Source organism: Diabrotica virgifera, chromosome 8 (genome assembly GCF_917563875.1).
Source record: "Diabrotica virgifera virgifera chromosome 8, PGI_DIABVI_V3a".
NCBI classification, from domain to species: Eukaryota; Metazoa; Arthropoda; class Insecta; order Coleoptera; family Chrysomelidae; genus Diabrotica; species Diabrotica virgifera.
Window position 1 is genome coordinate 140,831,622 of NC_065450.1, and position 17,806 is coordinate 140,849,427.

The 17,806-nt window shown below is 32.5% G+C and overlaps 1 protein-coding gene across 1 annotated transcript in view; it reads right to left on the minus strand.

Annotated features, from left to right (window-relative positions):
- LOC126889391 (putative serine protease F56F10.1) overlaps positions 1-17,806 on the minus strand; it is a 90,204-nt gene that overhangs the window by 31,766 nt on the left and 40,632 nt on the right. Inside the window, exon 4 of the mRNA XM_050657651.1 lies at positions 11,883-12,118. Coding sequence (XP_050513608.1) covers positions 11,883-12,118 — 236 coding nt within the window. The remainder of the gene's footprint in view (positions 1-11,882; positions 12,119-17,806) is intronic.

Sequence of the window (17,806 nt, forward strand, 5' to 3'; positions counted from 1 at the left end):
AGCGTGGCCACCCAAATCACCAGAATTTAATAAACTGGACTGATTTTTTTTGGGGTTACGTTCATAATGAAGTTTATAAAATACCTCCAACAACAAGGGATGAGATGAAAAATAGAATACAAAGTGTATTTCGATGTGTTAATTTACAAATGCTCAGTAGAGTAAGTAGCTCATTAAATAATCGTTTTTAGGCGTACATAAATGTGTTAATTTATGTACGCCTTAGATAATTTTCAACACCTTATTTAATTAAATATTAAAAATATTTTATTAAAAGTAGCTTCTAATTTTTTCAAACATGTTTTTTTTGCAAAATGTATTACTGATAAATTATGTTTCGTTCTTTATTTGTTACATTGTTACATTTACATACAAAAGTAGTGTTTAATTGTCTTCACAAAATATTGTATTTTGTGTTTGTGTGTTTTTTTGTAAAATTTATTACTAATTTTCTTTGTTTATTTGTTGCATTTACATAAAAAGATAGTTTTTAATTGTTTCAAAAATGTTGTATGTAGTGGTTGTGTTTTTGTTTGTAAAATGTATTACTAATAAATTATTTTTATTTCTTTATTTGCTACAGTGTTACATTGATTACCGGATTGATAATCCGTAATCTTCAATTGTCAATTCAGTCATGGCTTACTTAAAATTTAGATAAATTTAAACACCTAAAATAATTTGCTCTGAAAAATGAAAATATCTCAAAAACTAATAAATTTGAGCATAGGGAATGTTATTATAAAAATTAAAGTACGTTAATGTTACTTTTCAATAATGATATAAAATACAGGGTATTCCATTTAAAATTACTGAGAAAATAATGTACTTGCGTTTTGACTCACCCTGTATTTGATATACCTAAAGAAAATTAACAATATCAATAATTCTTAAAAATTTTGACAATAAATAAAAGAATATGGCATTAATAAACCATTGCTGTTGTGCTTATTTTTATTTATACAGGGAGTTGAACTTGTTACGATTTTCATACAAAATTGGTTATAACTTTGTAAATACACTGTATAACATTACAAACCTTTATATTTTTGTGATGGAGAAGTTAACAGGATTTCGAATATAAAATAAAATATAGGATGTTCTATTTAAAAAAACATAAGTTAGGTCTGCCACTGTGTTATCGAACACCCTGTAACATTCTAAGTAATTTTGTAATGTGAAGCTCAAAGGTGGCTAAAATTTTTGTTATTAACTTTTATTGCTATCTATTACTATAGCGGAGCTATTGAGCTTTACCCTACTAATCAATCACCCTGTATATAAAAAAACCGTGGTATTATAAAAAGTACTTTTTTATAAAAGTGTAATTTTTTAAATATTGTTGCACGACACTTATATTTCAAATATTGTACTTATCTCAATACCTCTTATCCAATAGGGTTTAGTCACTAGGATACCTGGCTTTCACCCAGGAGGCTCGGGTTCGATTCCCGGCATCGGAAATCCTTTTTATTTTTATAATACATTTTTTTATATTGTCTTATATCAGGACGGCCCTACACGATCGTGACGGGTCGTGCAAATCATTCCTGCGCTTTTTAAAATCCATTTTTAACTTAACTTTTTCTGGACCAGGACCATACCTCATAGCATGAGAGCTGTTACGACATTTTTGAGTAGGTATTTTAGGCAATCTGAAATTTTTTCAGGTAACTCTCCCATGATAGCCTAATACAAAAATGCCGGTCTTGCTGGAGGGTAGCGGTTATTTTCCCCAAAGTTAAAAAATGGTAAAAATTGTTATTACAAAAAATATCATTGACGTGACTTTAAAGTAAATATAAATATTCAAATATAAGAAAATAAACAGGCCAGGCGATTTGCGAGAAATTTTAACTGTGCAAGATGCTTGCATGGGCGCCCCAGGATTATTTTCAGGGGGTGCACCGGAACTTCAGAAGATTGCATCTGAATCTGTACATATTGTCCTTTTCATGAGCATTTTTCAGTGCGTAACAAATGATAGGAAAAAGGGTAAGTCCGTGATAATACACATTTATGACATTTATTCTAACATGACATTTTAGTTAAATCTGACAGTTGTCACATTTTATTTTCAATTTGGAATAAAAACAAATCAAATGTGTTTCTTGCATTTATAAAATGGTATTTTCTTTGATTTGTATAGTCTTATAAATTATACAGATTATATTTGTAATATTATTATCTAATTAAAAAAAATTATTTTTCTTATTATGGCACCATCTATCGACAACTAGAATAACCACCGAACTAGAATAATTACCAAAGTAATCAACGACGTGCCTTTTTTTCTGTCACATACAATTTAATGCGTTACAAAGAAATCGAAAAACTGTGACGTACTGAAAGATGATCATGAGAAAAAGAATACCTGCACTATTACTTACTTACTTAGTCCTAAGCCTTTCTACCTTTAGGTGTAAGGCTGGTGGAGTTGAGTTTGGCATTGTAGTCTCCATGCTTTCCGATCTTGCGTTAGGTTTCTTGCACTTTCCAATGTCAATCCCTTCTTCTCGACTTCTTTCCTGATTTCATCTACCCACATAACTCTTGGTCTTCCTCTTTTGTTTTTCCCCTGCACTCTCGTTTCGAACACTCGTTTTGTAAGCCTCTCTTTCGACATTCTACACACGTGCCCGAACCATCTAAGTTGTCCCTCCACTATTTTTTCATTGATTGGTTCCAGTTTTAGATTTTGTCTAATTGTTTCGTTTCGTATTTTGTCTGTCCTCTTTCTGTTTGCTATTTTCCTCAGGAACCTCATTTCCATAGCATTGACTCATTTTTCCCCAAAAATGTTGTTTTCATAGCGTTAAATAAGCTTCCTGTTCGTCCCATTATCTCGTTTATTTCCATGTCTTGTTTACCATTTGCTTCGATTATTACTCCTAGGTATTTAAAATATTCCACTTGCTCTAGTTGTTTCCCGTCTAATTATATTGCGTGTGTCTTCTTCGTATTTGAAATTATCATTGTTTTTGTTTTCTCTGTATTAATTTTCATATTTATGTTTGATAGTTCTTCTTCTAGGATTTCAAGATTGTTCTGTAGGTCTTCTCTGTTTTCTGCTATCAATACCATGTCGTCTGCGAATAGTAGCTCCGATAGTTGAGTCCGTTTCATTTGCCAGTATCCTAATGTTAGTTTTCCCATTCTTCTCTTGGCTTTCTTTATCGCTTCATTAAGTACCACTGAGAATAGCAGTGGACTCAGCACGCATCCCTGTTTGACGCCTTGACTTGTAGTAAATTCTCTGGATTCCTCGTTATTGGTTCTTATTGTATTTGTATTATTTTTGTACATATCCTTTATTACTTCTATTATGAGTCTGTCGACTCCCCTTTCTTTTAGTGTCTTCCATACGTCCTTTCTTCGGATTCTGTCAAACGCCTTTTCCAGGTCAATGAAGCACATATGTATCTCTCTATTCTTCTTGATTACCTTCTCACTTACTTGTCTTAATGTGAATATTAGGTCTTGCGTGCTTCTGTCCTTCCTGAATCCACACTGTGTGTCTTCCATAGTTGTTTCTATTTGGGTTTTTATTCTTGTCTCTATTATTCTTGCGAATACCTTCCCAGGGATACTTGATATGGTGATACCTCGGTAATTATTACAGTTTCTCTTGTCTCCTTTTTTGTGTATTGGTAGTATAATGTCTTTCTTCCAGTCCTTTGGTAATTCTGCTCTATTTATGATATCATTCATTAGTTCTTTCATGCTATCCATTCCCTCTGTCCCCATGAATTTTATCATTTCCGGGGTAATATGATCCTTGCCTGGTGCTTTGCCCAATTTTACTCTTTCTATTGCTTTCTCTAATTCCTCTCTTCTTATGGATTCCACTTGTTGTTCTTCATTCCTTTCTTGTATCTCCCCTATGTTGTCCGTGTTTGCATGAGTTAGCTCTTTGAAATGTTCTCTCCATCTTTCCATTATTTGTTTTTCTTCTGTTAGTACGTTTCCATTCTTGTCTTTTATATTCGGCATCGTGTGCTCTTTCTTTTGTCGTGAGTTGTTTTAATGCGCCGTAGAAGAGTTTTTGGTTTTCCCTATAATTTTTTGTCATTTTTTGTCCAAATCTCTCCCATGACCTTTCCTTTCCTGCTTTCACCGCTATTTTAACCTCTTTCCTTTTTTCTTTATATGCCTCGTAATCTTCCGGGTGTTTTGTACTTAGGTATCTCTTCCATTTTTCTTTTTTGTTCTTTATTTTCTCTCGTATTTCTTCCTTTCACCATTCCGTTCTCCTCATGTTGGTATTTGCTATTTTTGTTTTCCCACAAGTTTCCTCAGCTGCTTTGATTATGCAGGTTTTTAGATATTCCCATTTTTCTTCTATATTTGTATTTTTTGCCCTACCTTTCAGAGTATTAGCTAATTTTTCTTGGAATTTCTTCTTATATCTTTCCTCTTTTAATTTGTAACTTTTTATTTTTTCGTTTACTACCTTTCTTCTCTTTTCTTCTTTTTCTTCTGTTGTTCTAATTCTCATTATTACTAGATGGTGGTCACTGCCAATCTCTGAGCCTCTTTTCACTTTCATATCCTGTACTCTTTTCCATTTGTTGCTGCTTACCAAAAAGTAATCTAAGATTGATTTTGCGTTTCTGCTGCCTTGTACTCTCGTGTATTTGTGTACTTCTTTATGTTTAAATTTTGTATTTGTTATAACTAGTTTGTTCTCCACACATATTTCTATTATTCTTTCACCATTGCTGTTTAGTATTTCTTCTCCTTCTTTTCCCATGCACTCCTCTATTCCGCTGTTGTTGTTTCCGACTCTACCGTTTAGATCTCCCATTACAATTATGTTTTCTTCCCCATTATCAATTTGCATTTGGAGCTCCTCGAAAAATTTATCTTTCTCTTCCTTTCTTGCATCTTAATTTACTCCGTAGGCTGTTATTATTGTCCATATTTCTTCGTCCATCAGTTTCATTTTCACCGATAATATTCTCTGGTTAACATATGTTTCTTCTATAACGTGTTGTAGTCTATTCGGTGCAATTATTATCTCGACTCCTTCTTTTGCTCTCTCTTTTGTATCCGCTCCTACCCAAAGTAACCAATATCCTTTGTGTATTTTCTTAAGACCTTTTCATCTTCGTTTCCGTTATTCCTAGTATTTCTATTTTTTGTTTAATCATTTCTTCTACCAGTTCTTTCTCTTTTCCGTTAATGCTTCTCACATTCCATGTTCCCATTTTTAACTCTCCTTTTTTCTGCAATCTAGTTTTCCCCTTCTTTTTATTTTCATCCTTGTTTACCTGTGCATCATCTTTTTCCCTATCGCTTTTCCCATTCATTGCCTTGGTCGTCATTGTTGTGTGTCCGGTCTCATTATTTTTTATTACTTTTTTGGAGTCCTTTCCACGATGTTTCTGTGAATTTGTATAATTTTCTCATTATTATGGTCCCATTTCCACTCCTTCCCATTAATCTCCAGTTTCATATATCCTATCTTCGTAGTATTACCTTTGTCTTTTTCTTCTTTTGCCATTTTCCTAATTTTTGCTTGTATTTCCCTTTCCTTTCTTGTTAAATCTGATTCTATATACACCTTTTGTCCCTGTAGATTCGTACACTTAGCTTATCCGTTAGGTTTTCCATTTCTGCTACAAAAATTTGGTCTCCGATCTTCACCGCTCCTCTCAGTTTGACCTGTAATTTCAGATTTCTTCCTATGAAGTGTTCTACTGACTCCTTTACTGGTTTTCTGTCGTTAGGATCCAGTGTTAGGCCCTTTAATACTATATTATTTCTTCGTCTATCTTTTTCCAATTGTTCTATTCTTTTGTTTGCCATTTTCAAACCTTCTTCCAATTTTTTGTTTTTTTCTTTTAGCTCTTTAATATATTCCATCGTTTCCTTTTGGTCTTTCCGTATGGTTCTTATTTCTGCCATCATTTCATCATTTTTCCACATAACTTCCCGCATCATTTTTATCATCTCTATTTTTTATTTCGCACAAGTACACTTTTTATCTTTAACGATTATCGATAACGATAGGTCTTTTAAATATCATTGACGTGACTTTAAAGTAAATATAAATATTCAAATATAAAGAAAATAAACAGGCCAGGCGATTTGCGAGAAATTTTAACTGTGCAAGATGCTTGCATGGGCGCCCCAGGATTATTTTCAGGGGGTGCACCTGAACTTCAGAAGATTGCATCTGAATCTGTACATACCTGCACTATTAACCAGTATAAAATATACAACTATACATGCATAGCTATGTACTTTCTTTCCGAACAGAGGGGTGCAATTGTTATTTTGACAGGGTATTTGTAATATTAAATATAAATAATATTCTGAAAAAGACAAGTTTTTTTGGTGAAATTTTCTAACTGCCAGGTGAGAAAACACATTACGCGTGCATGTGAATGAAAAGCGCTATAGGTAAGCAAGAGTGTGAGAAAGAGCGTATACCGATAGCTGTTTGCATCCTCTATCGCAGCGAGTCCGTTCGCTCGAGCAAAATCACGTAACCTGGCGATACACATGTTGTGCCTCAAAATGTTGGAGTGATTATTATATATTTTAGATTTTTAAGTAACTTTTTATTAATTAAAGGAAAAACATACGTACTGTACAATAGATTTTGAAAATATGATAGAAAAAGATAAATTTATTATTATAAATATAGAGGTTGAAAAGTATAAAAATATAAACTAAATTAATTATGTGTCCGAATCTTATACTTCTTCTTCAAACTCTTCATCTGAGCTAAAATATTCATTTTCTTCTTTTTCGTCAGACTTCCCTCGAGACTCAGATTCCTCTTCTATATTTTATGATCTTTAAATAGTTGTAATATATGTTTAGAATTAATTAAAAATTAATTAGTAATTAATTAATTGAGTAGCCCTTTTATACTCTCTGCCCTTTTATACCGAGTCGAAGCCTGGACAATCACGGACGCATCTGAAAAAAGACTTGCCATTTTTGAGATGTGGTGTTATCGAAGAATGTAAAAAATATCATGAATACAACACGTAACAAACACGGAAACATTAAGAAAGATGAAAAAGGCAAAAGAAATACTCAACACTATGAAGGAAAGAAAAATGAGCTACTTTGGTCACATACTAAGAAATAAAAAACGTGATGTGATTGGTTCTATGTATACGGAAAAGTGTAAGAAAAAAGAGAACCGGAAAGACGATGTATACCCTGGTTGAAAATTTTAAAGTAGTGGAGTGTAGAAATAAAAATAGAACTCTTCAGAACCGTTACAGACAGAATAAAACGGGACGAAATGATTTCCATTGTCCTGAAAGGATGAGGGACACGAAGTAGAAGAAGATTGAATTAATTCAATAAACACATATAACTATTTACAGATCATATAGAGAAATCAGAGTCTCGAAGGGAGTCCGAAGAAGCAGAAGGAAATGAATATTTTAGATAGATGAAGAGTTTGAAGAAGAAGTACAAGATTCGGACACATAATTAATTTAATTTATATTTTTATACTTTTCTATTATATTTATAATAATAAATTTAACTTTCGTATTCATATTTGCAACATATGCTTATTATAAATTAAATTATTAAATTAATATTAATAAAAAATATCTAAGAAATCTAAAATATATAATAATTATTCCAAAATTTTGAGGCACAACAATATGGGTATCGCCAGATCACGTGATTTAGCTCGAGCGAACGGACTCGCCCCGATAGAGGACGCAAACAGCTATCGGTATACGCTCTTTCTCACACTGCTGCTTACCTATAGCGCTTTTCATTCACACGCACGCGTAATTTGTTTGATCATCTGGCAGTTAGAAAATTTCACAAAAGAACAACCTGTCTTTTTTTTATTTATTTTTATTTAATGTCGTCCGAACCACTGGGGTTATAAACGACAACAATCGAAAATACATTATTAAAAATAAACAGTTATTACAATATTAAGTACATACTTATGAACTAACAAAAAGGAAACCTGGAAAATTTGTGGTACAATTAAATGTCCTTTATTCCTATATCCGTTAAAAACTTGATGATGTTGTTGATATTTTTATCGTCTCCAAGAAGCTCAGATATGTCTCTGGGAAGGTTAAATTTACTTCTCGTTTGCTGGTATTTTTGACAGTCGGATAATATATGTTTAACTGTTACATTTGTTTGACACTGCTGGCAGAATGGAGGATTGTCTCTAGTTATTTTGTAGAGATGTGTATGACGGGTGTGACCAAGTCGGAGCCGAGTGAAGATATCTTGTTTTTTCCTAGGTAGAGAAAAGGCCTGTTTTTGTACAGCGTTGCCTTTAATTTGTTTTAAGTTTTCGGAACACTGCGACCACTTGTTTTGCCACGCACAACTAACTACGTTTTTAAGACACAATTTCACATCACCTGGCACAATTTTATTTAGATGAACTTGATCACTTGTTGCTGCTTCGTGAGCTAGGCGGTCCACAACCTCGTTACCGTGTACTCCAATATGGGATGGAACCCAGATTAATACCACGTGTTTGTTTTCCTTTGCAGCATGTTGAAGTTCTTGATAGATGTCTTTATGAATAGGGTTGCAGGAATATATGTTTTGAATGTCACCAAGGGCGTTCATAGAGTCCGTTATGATTGTGTAATTTCTCTGGTTCGATTTGTTAATGAATTTTAAAGCTTCAATGATTGCATACAGCTCTGCATTGGAAATAGTCCAGTTGTTATGCTGCTTAAATTTAGCATTATGGGTATTGGAAAAAATTGCTGCCCCCACTCCGTCCGCTGATTTTGATGCATCTGTGTATATCTGTTGGTAGTTGCTAAATCTATCCATAATCTCTTTGAAATGATTTAATATTATGGTTGGATGGGATTCATGTTTATTAAATCTTGACAGATCAGTAATAATTCGTGGTTTATTTACAGTCCATGGAGAAGGAGGGTTTTCGGCAGGATGGTATATGGTCGGGAATGTTATATGATATTTTTGCAGTAATCGGTTGATTCGTTCATAGAAAGGCGGATTGCATTGAGGGTGAGATGAGAAGTACTGATTAAAACGATTTGTATGCACATTATGATAAACTGGATTATCTGGAGAAGATAAAACTTTACAAGCAAACGACAAACTCAAAAAATCTCGTCTAAATTCTAGGGGGGTTTGCCCTGACTCACTACATATACTTAGTATGGGACTTGTTCGAAAAGCGCCCAAAGCGACACGCAATCCCGTATTTTGAATGACATCTAGTTCTTTAAGAACAGATTTCTTAGCTGAGTTATATACCACTGAGCCGTAGTCAATTTTTGATCTAACTAAGGATGAAAAAATTCGTAGAAGAGTTGATGTATCGCTGCCCCAGGAGATGTTCGATAGTGTCTTCAAAATATTAATACTTTGTTGGCAAGTACCTTTCAAATTTTTAATGTGACTTTTCCAAACCAATGTTTTGTCAAATGTAAGACCGAGAAATTTTATTTCTTTTACAAAGATAAGATTCTTACCATTCAAAGTTAAAACTGGATTATCCTCTTTTCGCTTTTTTGAGAAAAGTAGGCATTTTGTTTTTTCGCTAGAGAAGTTGAGTCCTGTTTTATCGGACCATTTCTGTAAATTATTTAATGTGCTTTGAAGGATTCTTTGGGTGGATTCTAGATTTGTTCCTCTTAGTAGGAGAACCAGGTCGTCCGCATACAGTCTACCTTTAACTGGCTGTTGACATTGTTCCAAAATATCGTTGATTGCAACAAGAAATAAAGTTACACTCAACACCGAGCCCTGAGGGATTCCGTTTTCCTGGATTCGAGTTGATGAGAGTGTTCCATTTGCTCTTACCTTAAATGTTCCGAGTTGAAGAAAATTTTGAATAAATTTTAGAAATTGTCCATTAATACCCCAAGAGTGAAGCTTTTTTATTATACCATAGGCAATCGTATGCATGTGCAATCGTAGGCTTTTGTTATATCGCAGAAAATAGCTAGGCAGTGTTGTTTGTTAATGAGTGCTTCGTGAACTTCAGATTCAAGATCAACTAAGTTATCGGTGGTTGATCTATTTTGGCGAAAGCCATTCTGCTCCGGGATTAGCAGTTTTTGTTTTTTAAGAACCATGTAAGGCGCCGGTTTATAACCTTTTCGAGTAGCTTAAAAGTTGATGAGGTTAGGGATATTGGTCTGTATGATTGGGGATCTGTTTTAGGTTTTTGAGGTTTGGGGATTGGTATAATATATGATTCTGACCAGGATTTTGGAAAGTAGTGTTGTTTCCCATTTGATTTAAAGCATTAAGAAGGTATGATCTAGCGTTTGTGCTTAGATTTTGGAGAAACATTATTGGTATATCATCCGATCCTGGAGAAGAGTTTTTCATGCCAAACAATGCATCGTCCAGTTCTTCTGGTGAAATTAGAGAGTTCATGTAGTCATCCGTGTTCTCTGCGACGATTAGCTCCTTTTCATTTCTAGATTTGTGTTGAAGAAAACACAATGAGTTGCCAGTGCTGGAATTTTGTTCGTAAAGGTCAGCAAAAATTTCTGTGATTTCTTCCGTTGAGGTAATTAACTTGTCATCATGTTTTAAAAACTAATTTGAGCGTTTTGCTGTTTTCCAGATAGTTGGCGAATTTTTCCCCAAAATGTAGAAAGGGGGTGGAGTTATTGATGGATGCCACAAAAGATTTCCAGTTTTGTTTTTTGGTTTGCTTAATCTTATACCGCGATTCAGCTCTTAGTTTTTTATATTCTATTTGATTTTGTGTAGTTGGACAACTTCTGAATTTGTTAAAAGCCCGCTTGTATTTTTTGATGGCTTCGTCACATTTATTATTCCACCACGGTACTGGTGTGTGAGTTTTTAGAGTTTTGTTTTTTCCCACTGCTTTGTACCCTGCTTCCAATAGTACCTCGGAAAATTGTACATAAGTTAGAGCTATATCGGAGGTCCTAGGGTCAGGAAGGTATGACAGTTTTTGGTCTACTTCATCTGAGAAGAGTGTCCAATTGGCCTGGACGACACTTGCCGTCATACGTTCAACATGTAAACAAGTCAAATCCACATCTCAGATGTTACCTGGGGCAGATTAGCTAAATATTTTAAACATCCATACTTTATGTAGCTTTTTAAACCAATGTTTCCTAGACAGACTTCTTTTACTGGGCTTTGACCCTAATATTTTTGTTAAATACTATCTTGGTGGTTAGCATGTACAGCTGGTTCCAAAAAAAATGATACGACTCTTAAAGCGTATTTTGTAGAAAATTGTGCAGTGTACTTTTTTCTTCTTCTTCTTCTTCTTTTTGTTTTTGGTCTCGCTGCAAGGCAATTACCAGCACTATTTATAGGCGATCTTGATGTAGTCTGGCTCTAAGCCATATCAAAATCACTGACTATGTTCTTGTAAAAAGCTTTTGATGAGGTGTGACATAATGAATATGAGTTTAATTATATTTAATTTATTATATTTTGAAGGATAAATACTTATTATTTACATACTGTCACTGTCACTGCCAAATTTTAAAAGATAACTTCAACCTCAAAAAATGGCTGTTTGATTGTTTTTTTTTTTATTATTTGTCTGTCATAATAAATATAATATAATGTCAGACCAATCATACACTGCTCAAAATGATCAAATCTTACTAAGAGTCGTATCAGTTTTTTTAGGAACCAGCTGTACATTGCCCGTAAGCACTGATGATGACTGGTAAACCATTCGAAAACTAGTTATGTGATTTTGATGTGGCCCTTTTGAGGTTTTTAAATATACCTTTTATACAGGAGTTTACTGTTTTTTTTTTTGTATTACATGGTATACAGCCAACCACAGGAAAACTTTTTCCTTGTGAAATTATTTAGTGGTTCACTTATATTTAGTTATTTCTTATGCTTATAACCAGGAAATTTTAACTAAAAGTTACCTGAAAAATCTAATTGTGCGAGAAGTGGTCCACTGGCAGACATGGCCCCATGCACCAAATGGGGGTACTTTTGGCGTACCCAGGCAGCCAAGTTTCCGGGATAAGAACCTCCGAAAACAATCCATTTTACATCAGAACTCAGGTTGTGTTGTTGGTTCATGGCTTCAATGAAAAATGCTAAATCGCTTAGGGCCTGCTGGCTTGTTAGATATGCCAGATTCTCGGTACTTAAATCTCTAAAATAGAAAAATTAATGAATAATTTACAAAGAGTAAACCAGTTTCTTCTATCAGTTTGCTTGTTAAATCGACTTATACATAGTATCGAATAGTAATTTGTCTATTAATCAAATTATCAATCAAATTCCAGGACTAAAGTGTAGGATTGGCTATTTTATATTTCAAAGGGGTTGAGAACAATAGGGTTCCAAGCAACTTTTTATACAAAATCGGTTTTCTATTTAATAAAGAATTCTGCATCGAATGATAGTTGAAAAACGTTGAATGGTTTCTAGACGGCGGTGTAATCAATGATGAAATAAGGTTTCAAGTATGTACGTGAAATACTTTCAGGTTCGGGCAATAAGGTTCCAAGTGACAAGTACTTTAGAAAAATTAAGAGTGTGTGTACTTTGTACCCACGTAAGAAGTTATACTTCTATTATATGATTTTAACGAAACAAATATACTTTCAGTGGCCTACGGGGATTTGTTCCCCCTCAGCGCCTATAAAAAAATATTTAAAGAGTAGTAAGAAAATGTAACTTGTCTTTCACAAACAATACAAAAAAATTTTGGTGCCCAAGCCAACCCCCCAAAGGAAAATTCTACTAGGTGACCCACTGTAACAGTTCATTTGTATTTTATTTAAATATCAAACTAATTTTAATTCTTACTACTTTCTAAAAAAATTTATTAAAACAAAAATTAAAAAAAAAAACCAATGTGTCTGTACTTTGAACGCACATAAGAGGTTATACTTCTATTATATGATTTTAACGAAATAAATATACTTTTAACAGTTTATTTGTATTTTGTTTAAATATTAAACTAATTTTTATAAGTACTTACTACTTTCCAAAAAATTTTATTAAAACAATAACAAAAATTGAAAAAGTTAAAAAGAACCGAGGGCACCCGGGATTTAAACCGGGGACCTCTCGATCTCCAGTCAAATGCTCTACTATTGAGCCACCATTTCAAAAATATTAGAAACATCAATCTACACGTAAATAAGGTACTGTAACATATCAACAACACAATACAGTTTGATATAACCGATTATTCCGGAAAAACCTTGGTATAAGAATTTCACCCTCCCTCGCAAATACATATCCACCATCAGTAGAATTAGATTTGGACATGCATGTTATCCTGCACATTTATTTAAAATAAACATATTAGATTCAAATATTTGTCAAGAATATGAGGTTAAAAGTGACTTGGACCACATATTTTTTGAATGCAAAAAGCATAAACACCTAACCAATCACCTAATTAAAAGAATTATAGAACATCCCACTCCCTGTAAATATTCTCTTTATTCTGTCACTGAATAAAAAGAAAATTTTTGACTGTTTGGTATCTTTCTTGTCGGAGAGTAAAATATTATTGTAATTAGTTATAGGTATTTGTAAAATATGTTTAAAAAAAATTAAAAAAATAAAAAAAAATATTAAAAAAATAAAATAAATTTAAAAAAAATAAATAAAAAAAATAATAAAAAAAAATTAATAAAAAAAATAAATAAAAAAAAATTAAAGAAAAAATCACTAAGAGGATTTAAACCTCCGCGGGGTTGAACCGGGTTGACATCCTATCGTAGTGACAAAAAAAACAACAAAAAACAAAACAAAAAAAACTAAAATAAAATACAAAAAAGAATGCATTTATTTTAATATTAATATTAATATTTTTATTTGTAAAATGTATACACTATGTGTTCTTGATAAACATTAAGTAGTATAATATATTTATATTTTTTAACATATTATGTACATTAACTGAAGGCCAAGCCGCACACCAAAGAAACATGAAACGAAAAACATGAAACATGAAACGAAAAACATGTTTCATGAAACTAAAACACTGCTAAACAAATCTCAAACTCCGCCTACCAATGAAACGAGTGTGATTCATGCTCATGACACGTTTTTATTTTCGGAGAGTTTCATAAATGGCCGGACGTATATTTGTTTAGCAGTGGTTTATTTCCATGAAACGTAATTTACGTTTCATGTTTCTTTGATGTGCGGTCGGGCTAACGAGTAGGTAAATAAGAAGTAAAAAATTGTAATAATATTATAATAACCAAGTTTCACTAATTGGCAATATCTTTAATACATTTACTTTTGATTGAGACTGGCTGAATGACCATAGTCCAAGCCAAAAAAGAAAAAAAAAATAAGACGATAGAACGAGTTCAGAATTATAACTATTTAGGGACAAACATTAGTGAAACAAACGATTATACCAAAGAAATCCGAATTAGAATAGAAAAGGCTAGAAGTGCATTCACTAATATGAAACAAATATTATGTAGTAGAGACCTCAGTCTAAATCTTAGAAAGCGAGTACTAAAATGTTATGTATTTTCTGTTCTTTTGTAAAGTGTGGAGACATGAACTCTCAATAAACAATGCCTCAATAGATTGGAACCATTTGAGATGTGGACGTTTCGAAGAATGCTGAGAATCTCCTGGACAGACAGAATAACCAATGAGGAAGTACTAAGGAGAATATACAGAACAGCAGGGAGATACTGGATTCTATCAAAATAAGAAAACTTCAATACTTGGGTCATATAACACGTGGTGACAGATATGAACTCCTAAAATTAATTATGCAGGGAAAGATTCAAGGAAGGCGCAGCATAGGTAGGAGAAAAATGTTCTGGCTGAGAAATCTCAGAGAATGGTTTGGATGCAGCTCAACTGAACTCTTTCGGGCTGTAGTGTCAAAAGTGAGAATAGCAATGATGATTGCCAACCTTCGTCGCGGAGATGGCACGTAAAGAAGAGAAGAAGATAGTTTAAAATTAAAAATTTGTCTCTTGAAAAATTTATGAAATGGCGCTTGGATATCTATAGGATGAAGCTCTGATGATGGCACGTGATGTGCTGAAAGTACTTAGCTAATAATTAATTAAAAAAAAGAATGTGTGTACTTTGTACGCACGTAAGAAGGTATACTTCTATTATATGATTCCAACGAAATTAATATATGTACTTTAAACAGTTTATTTATATTTTAAATAAATTTTAAATAAATTAAATATTAAACTAATTTTAATACTTACTACTTTCCAAAACATTTTTATTAAAACTACCAAAAATTAAAAAATAAAAGAATAAAACACACACAAACACATTGAAAAATGCCACAAAGAAATGATTTCTGAACAATAATTGTTGGCAAAAACTTTAACTAAATACGCATTTTCTGAAAAAAAAAAATTTTTAACAAATATATTCACAATCATAAAATGTATAAAAAAAATAAAAAAATAAAAACTTGCATTGGGATTCGAACCCGCGCGCTTAGAGTTGAAATCCACTTACACACACCCGCCACCCGACTTAAACCCCCGTCATGTGGGAAGATAGGCTAACTGACGTTTTACTGTTTGACAGTTCTGAATTTAATCAAATTAGTTTGATTTTGTGTGTGTGTGTGTGTGTGTGTGTGTGTGTGTGTGTGTGTGTGTGTTCACAAAGGGAATTAAAATATTAAAATACAACAAAACATAGAGTAAGAAAACAATAGGTACCTATATTAGATGAAGAATGGTAGAAATTGTGTTGGTAATAAGTATTACCTACTAGATAGATACATACATTCTCCAAATAGGTAAGTACGTATGTATGTAATTTTTTATTACAATACTGAAACATTTACAATTAAGTACATACCTGTTGCTTTTAAAAACTATTTAAAAAGTTACTACAATTATAAACTTGCTTTTGTCTGTGTCCTCACAACAATAAAAACTAATATACAATATTTGTTTATGCATAACCTCCATATCGAACAATTATTGTCATGTCATTTGCATTTAAACACCCAATCAGAGCAAACGTATAATGCATCTGCGCCGGGGAACAAGGTTTTTGATGAATTCGCGCATATTAAATTTCACTCCCATCGCGCCTAAAGAAGTATTACTTCAAAAATTTTACACACTATCAATTTTTCTGAGAACATACACTTGTTTGCCGGTTTGACCTACTTAGAAGTGTGTACAAGTCATACAGTATTTTTCAATTAACAAGAATGGTTACACGAAAGCAGGTTATTTAATATAAAAGAAGCAATGACATGGCTTTCTGAGGAAACAAATTAATACCCAAATTCAACCAAATGTGCAAGAAACGTATTGCTACGATAGACTATGTTCAGCATTATAAAAATATTGACATTTTAATAAACTAGTATCTTCAACACGAACAAGAAATTACGTCTCGATAGAACAAGCACTTTTTTTAAGAATGGAGAAACTGATTAGAAGGTTTGATCCTCAATAAAGGATCTGGATCTGGATTTTGATCTCCTAGCTCCCCGTAATATTTTCTGTAATCCAAAATACAGGGTGTTTCATTGGGAAACGGAAATACTTTAATGGTGAATAGAGGTCACCGAGCCGGTTCTAGATATACTACATTTTTTGCTCTACCGACTTTTATAACCGAGTTACAGGGTGTTTTATCGATTTTGCCCATTTATTTCCTAAGCCATAACTTTAGAACCACTGATTCATTGTCTCATTCAAAACCCAAACGACCGACATACTAACCATAAGAAAAATCCAGGTCCGAATTAACAAAAAATTATAAAGTAATTGTGACCTTAAAACAACACCCTGTATATTCAAATTTTGAAAATCTGTTTGCATATTTGAAATGAGCACAAAAAAGTAAGTTTAATGGTTCGCTTCAATTTTTCGGCCAGACAATTTTATGACTTTAATTTTGAAATTATATTGAATTTTTTAAGAACTGTATTAAAAAGCAGATATTATTAACTTTTAGTTATAAATTATTAAAGTTAATGAATAAATACTCATTTTAAAAATAATCAAGACTTGTTTACCACATTGGAACGACCCAATTACTAATGACAAGAACAATCCAGGTCCGGATTAACAAAAAAATATAAAGTAATTGTGACCTTGAAACAACACCCTGTATATTGAAATTTTTAAAATTTGTTTGTGTATTTTAAAAGAGGATCAAAAACTGCTTTAAAGGGTGCATGTCAAATTTTTGCGCAGATAATTTCATTTTTGAAATCATATTGATTAACTCTGCCAAGGTCACAAGAAGCTGCCAGAAAACTGAAGAACAATCCCAATGTAATTAGAAAATCGATTCGAAATCTTTTAAAACGAGCAAGGAAATGCATCGAACAATATGGCGGACATTTTGAGCAACTGTTTAGTTTAAATATTTTTAATTTATGTTATATTGTTGAATTGTTTAAACAATTTTTTTTATTAGATATAGCTGCTTTTTAATTCTTTACTAAATCATTAAAATATCCCAAATCTCGCAATTCTAATTTTTAATGATGTACATACATTTACAAATCCAGAGAATCCATGAAGCCAGCGTAGTAAATAAGTATTAAGTATTTTTAAAATAAGTATTGATTCATTAACATTAAATTATTAAAAGTTAATAATACATACCTGGTTTTTAATCTCAGAGTTCTTTAAAATTTCAATACAATTTCAAAATTGATGTAATTACATCAACGGCGAAAAAATTAAAATAAACCTTTAATAACAGTTTTTTATGCTCTTTTAAAATGCGAAGACAAATTTTCAAAATTTCAATATACAGGGTGTTGGCTTAAGGTCACAATTACCTACTTTATATTTTTTTGTTAATCCGGACCTGGATTTTTCTTGTCATTAGTAATTGGGTC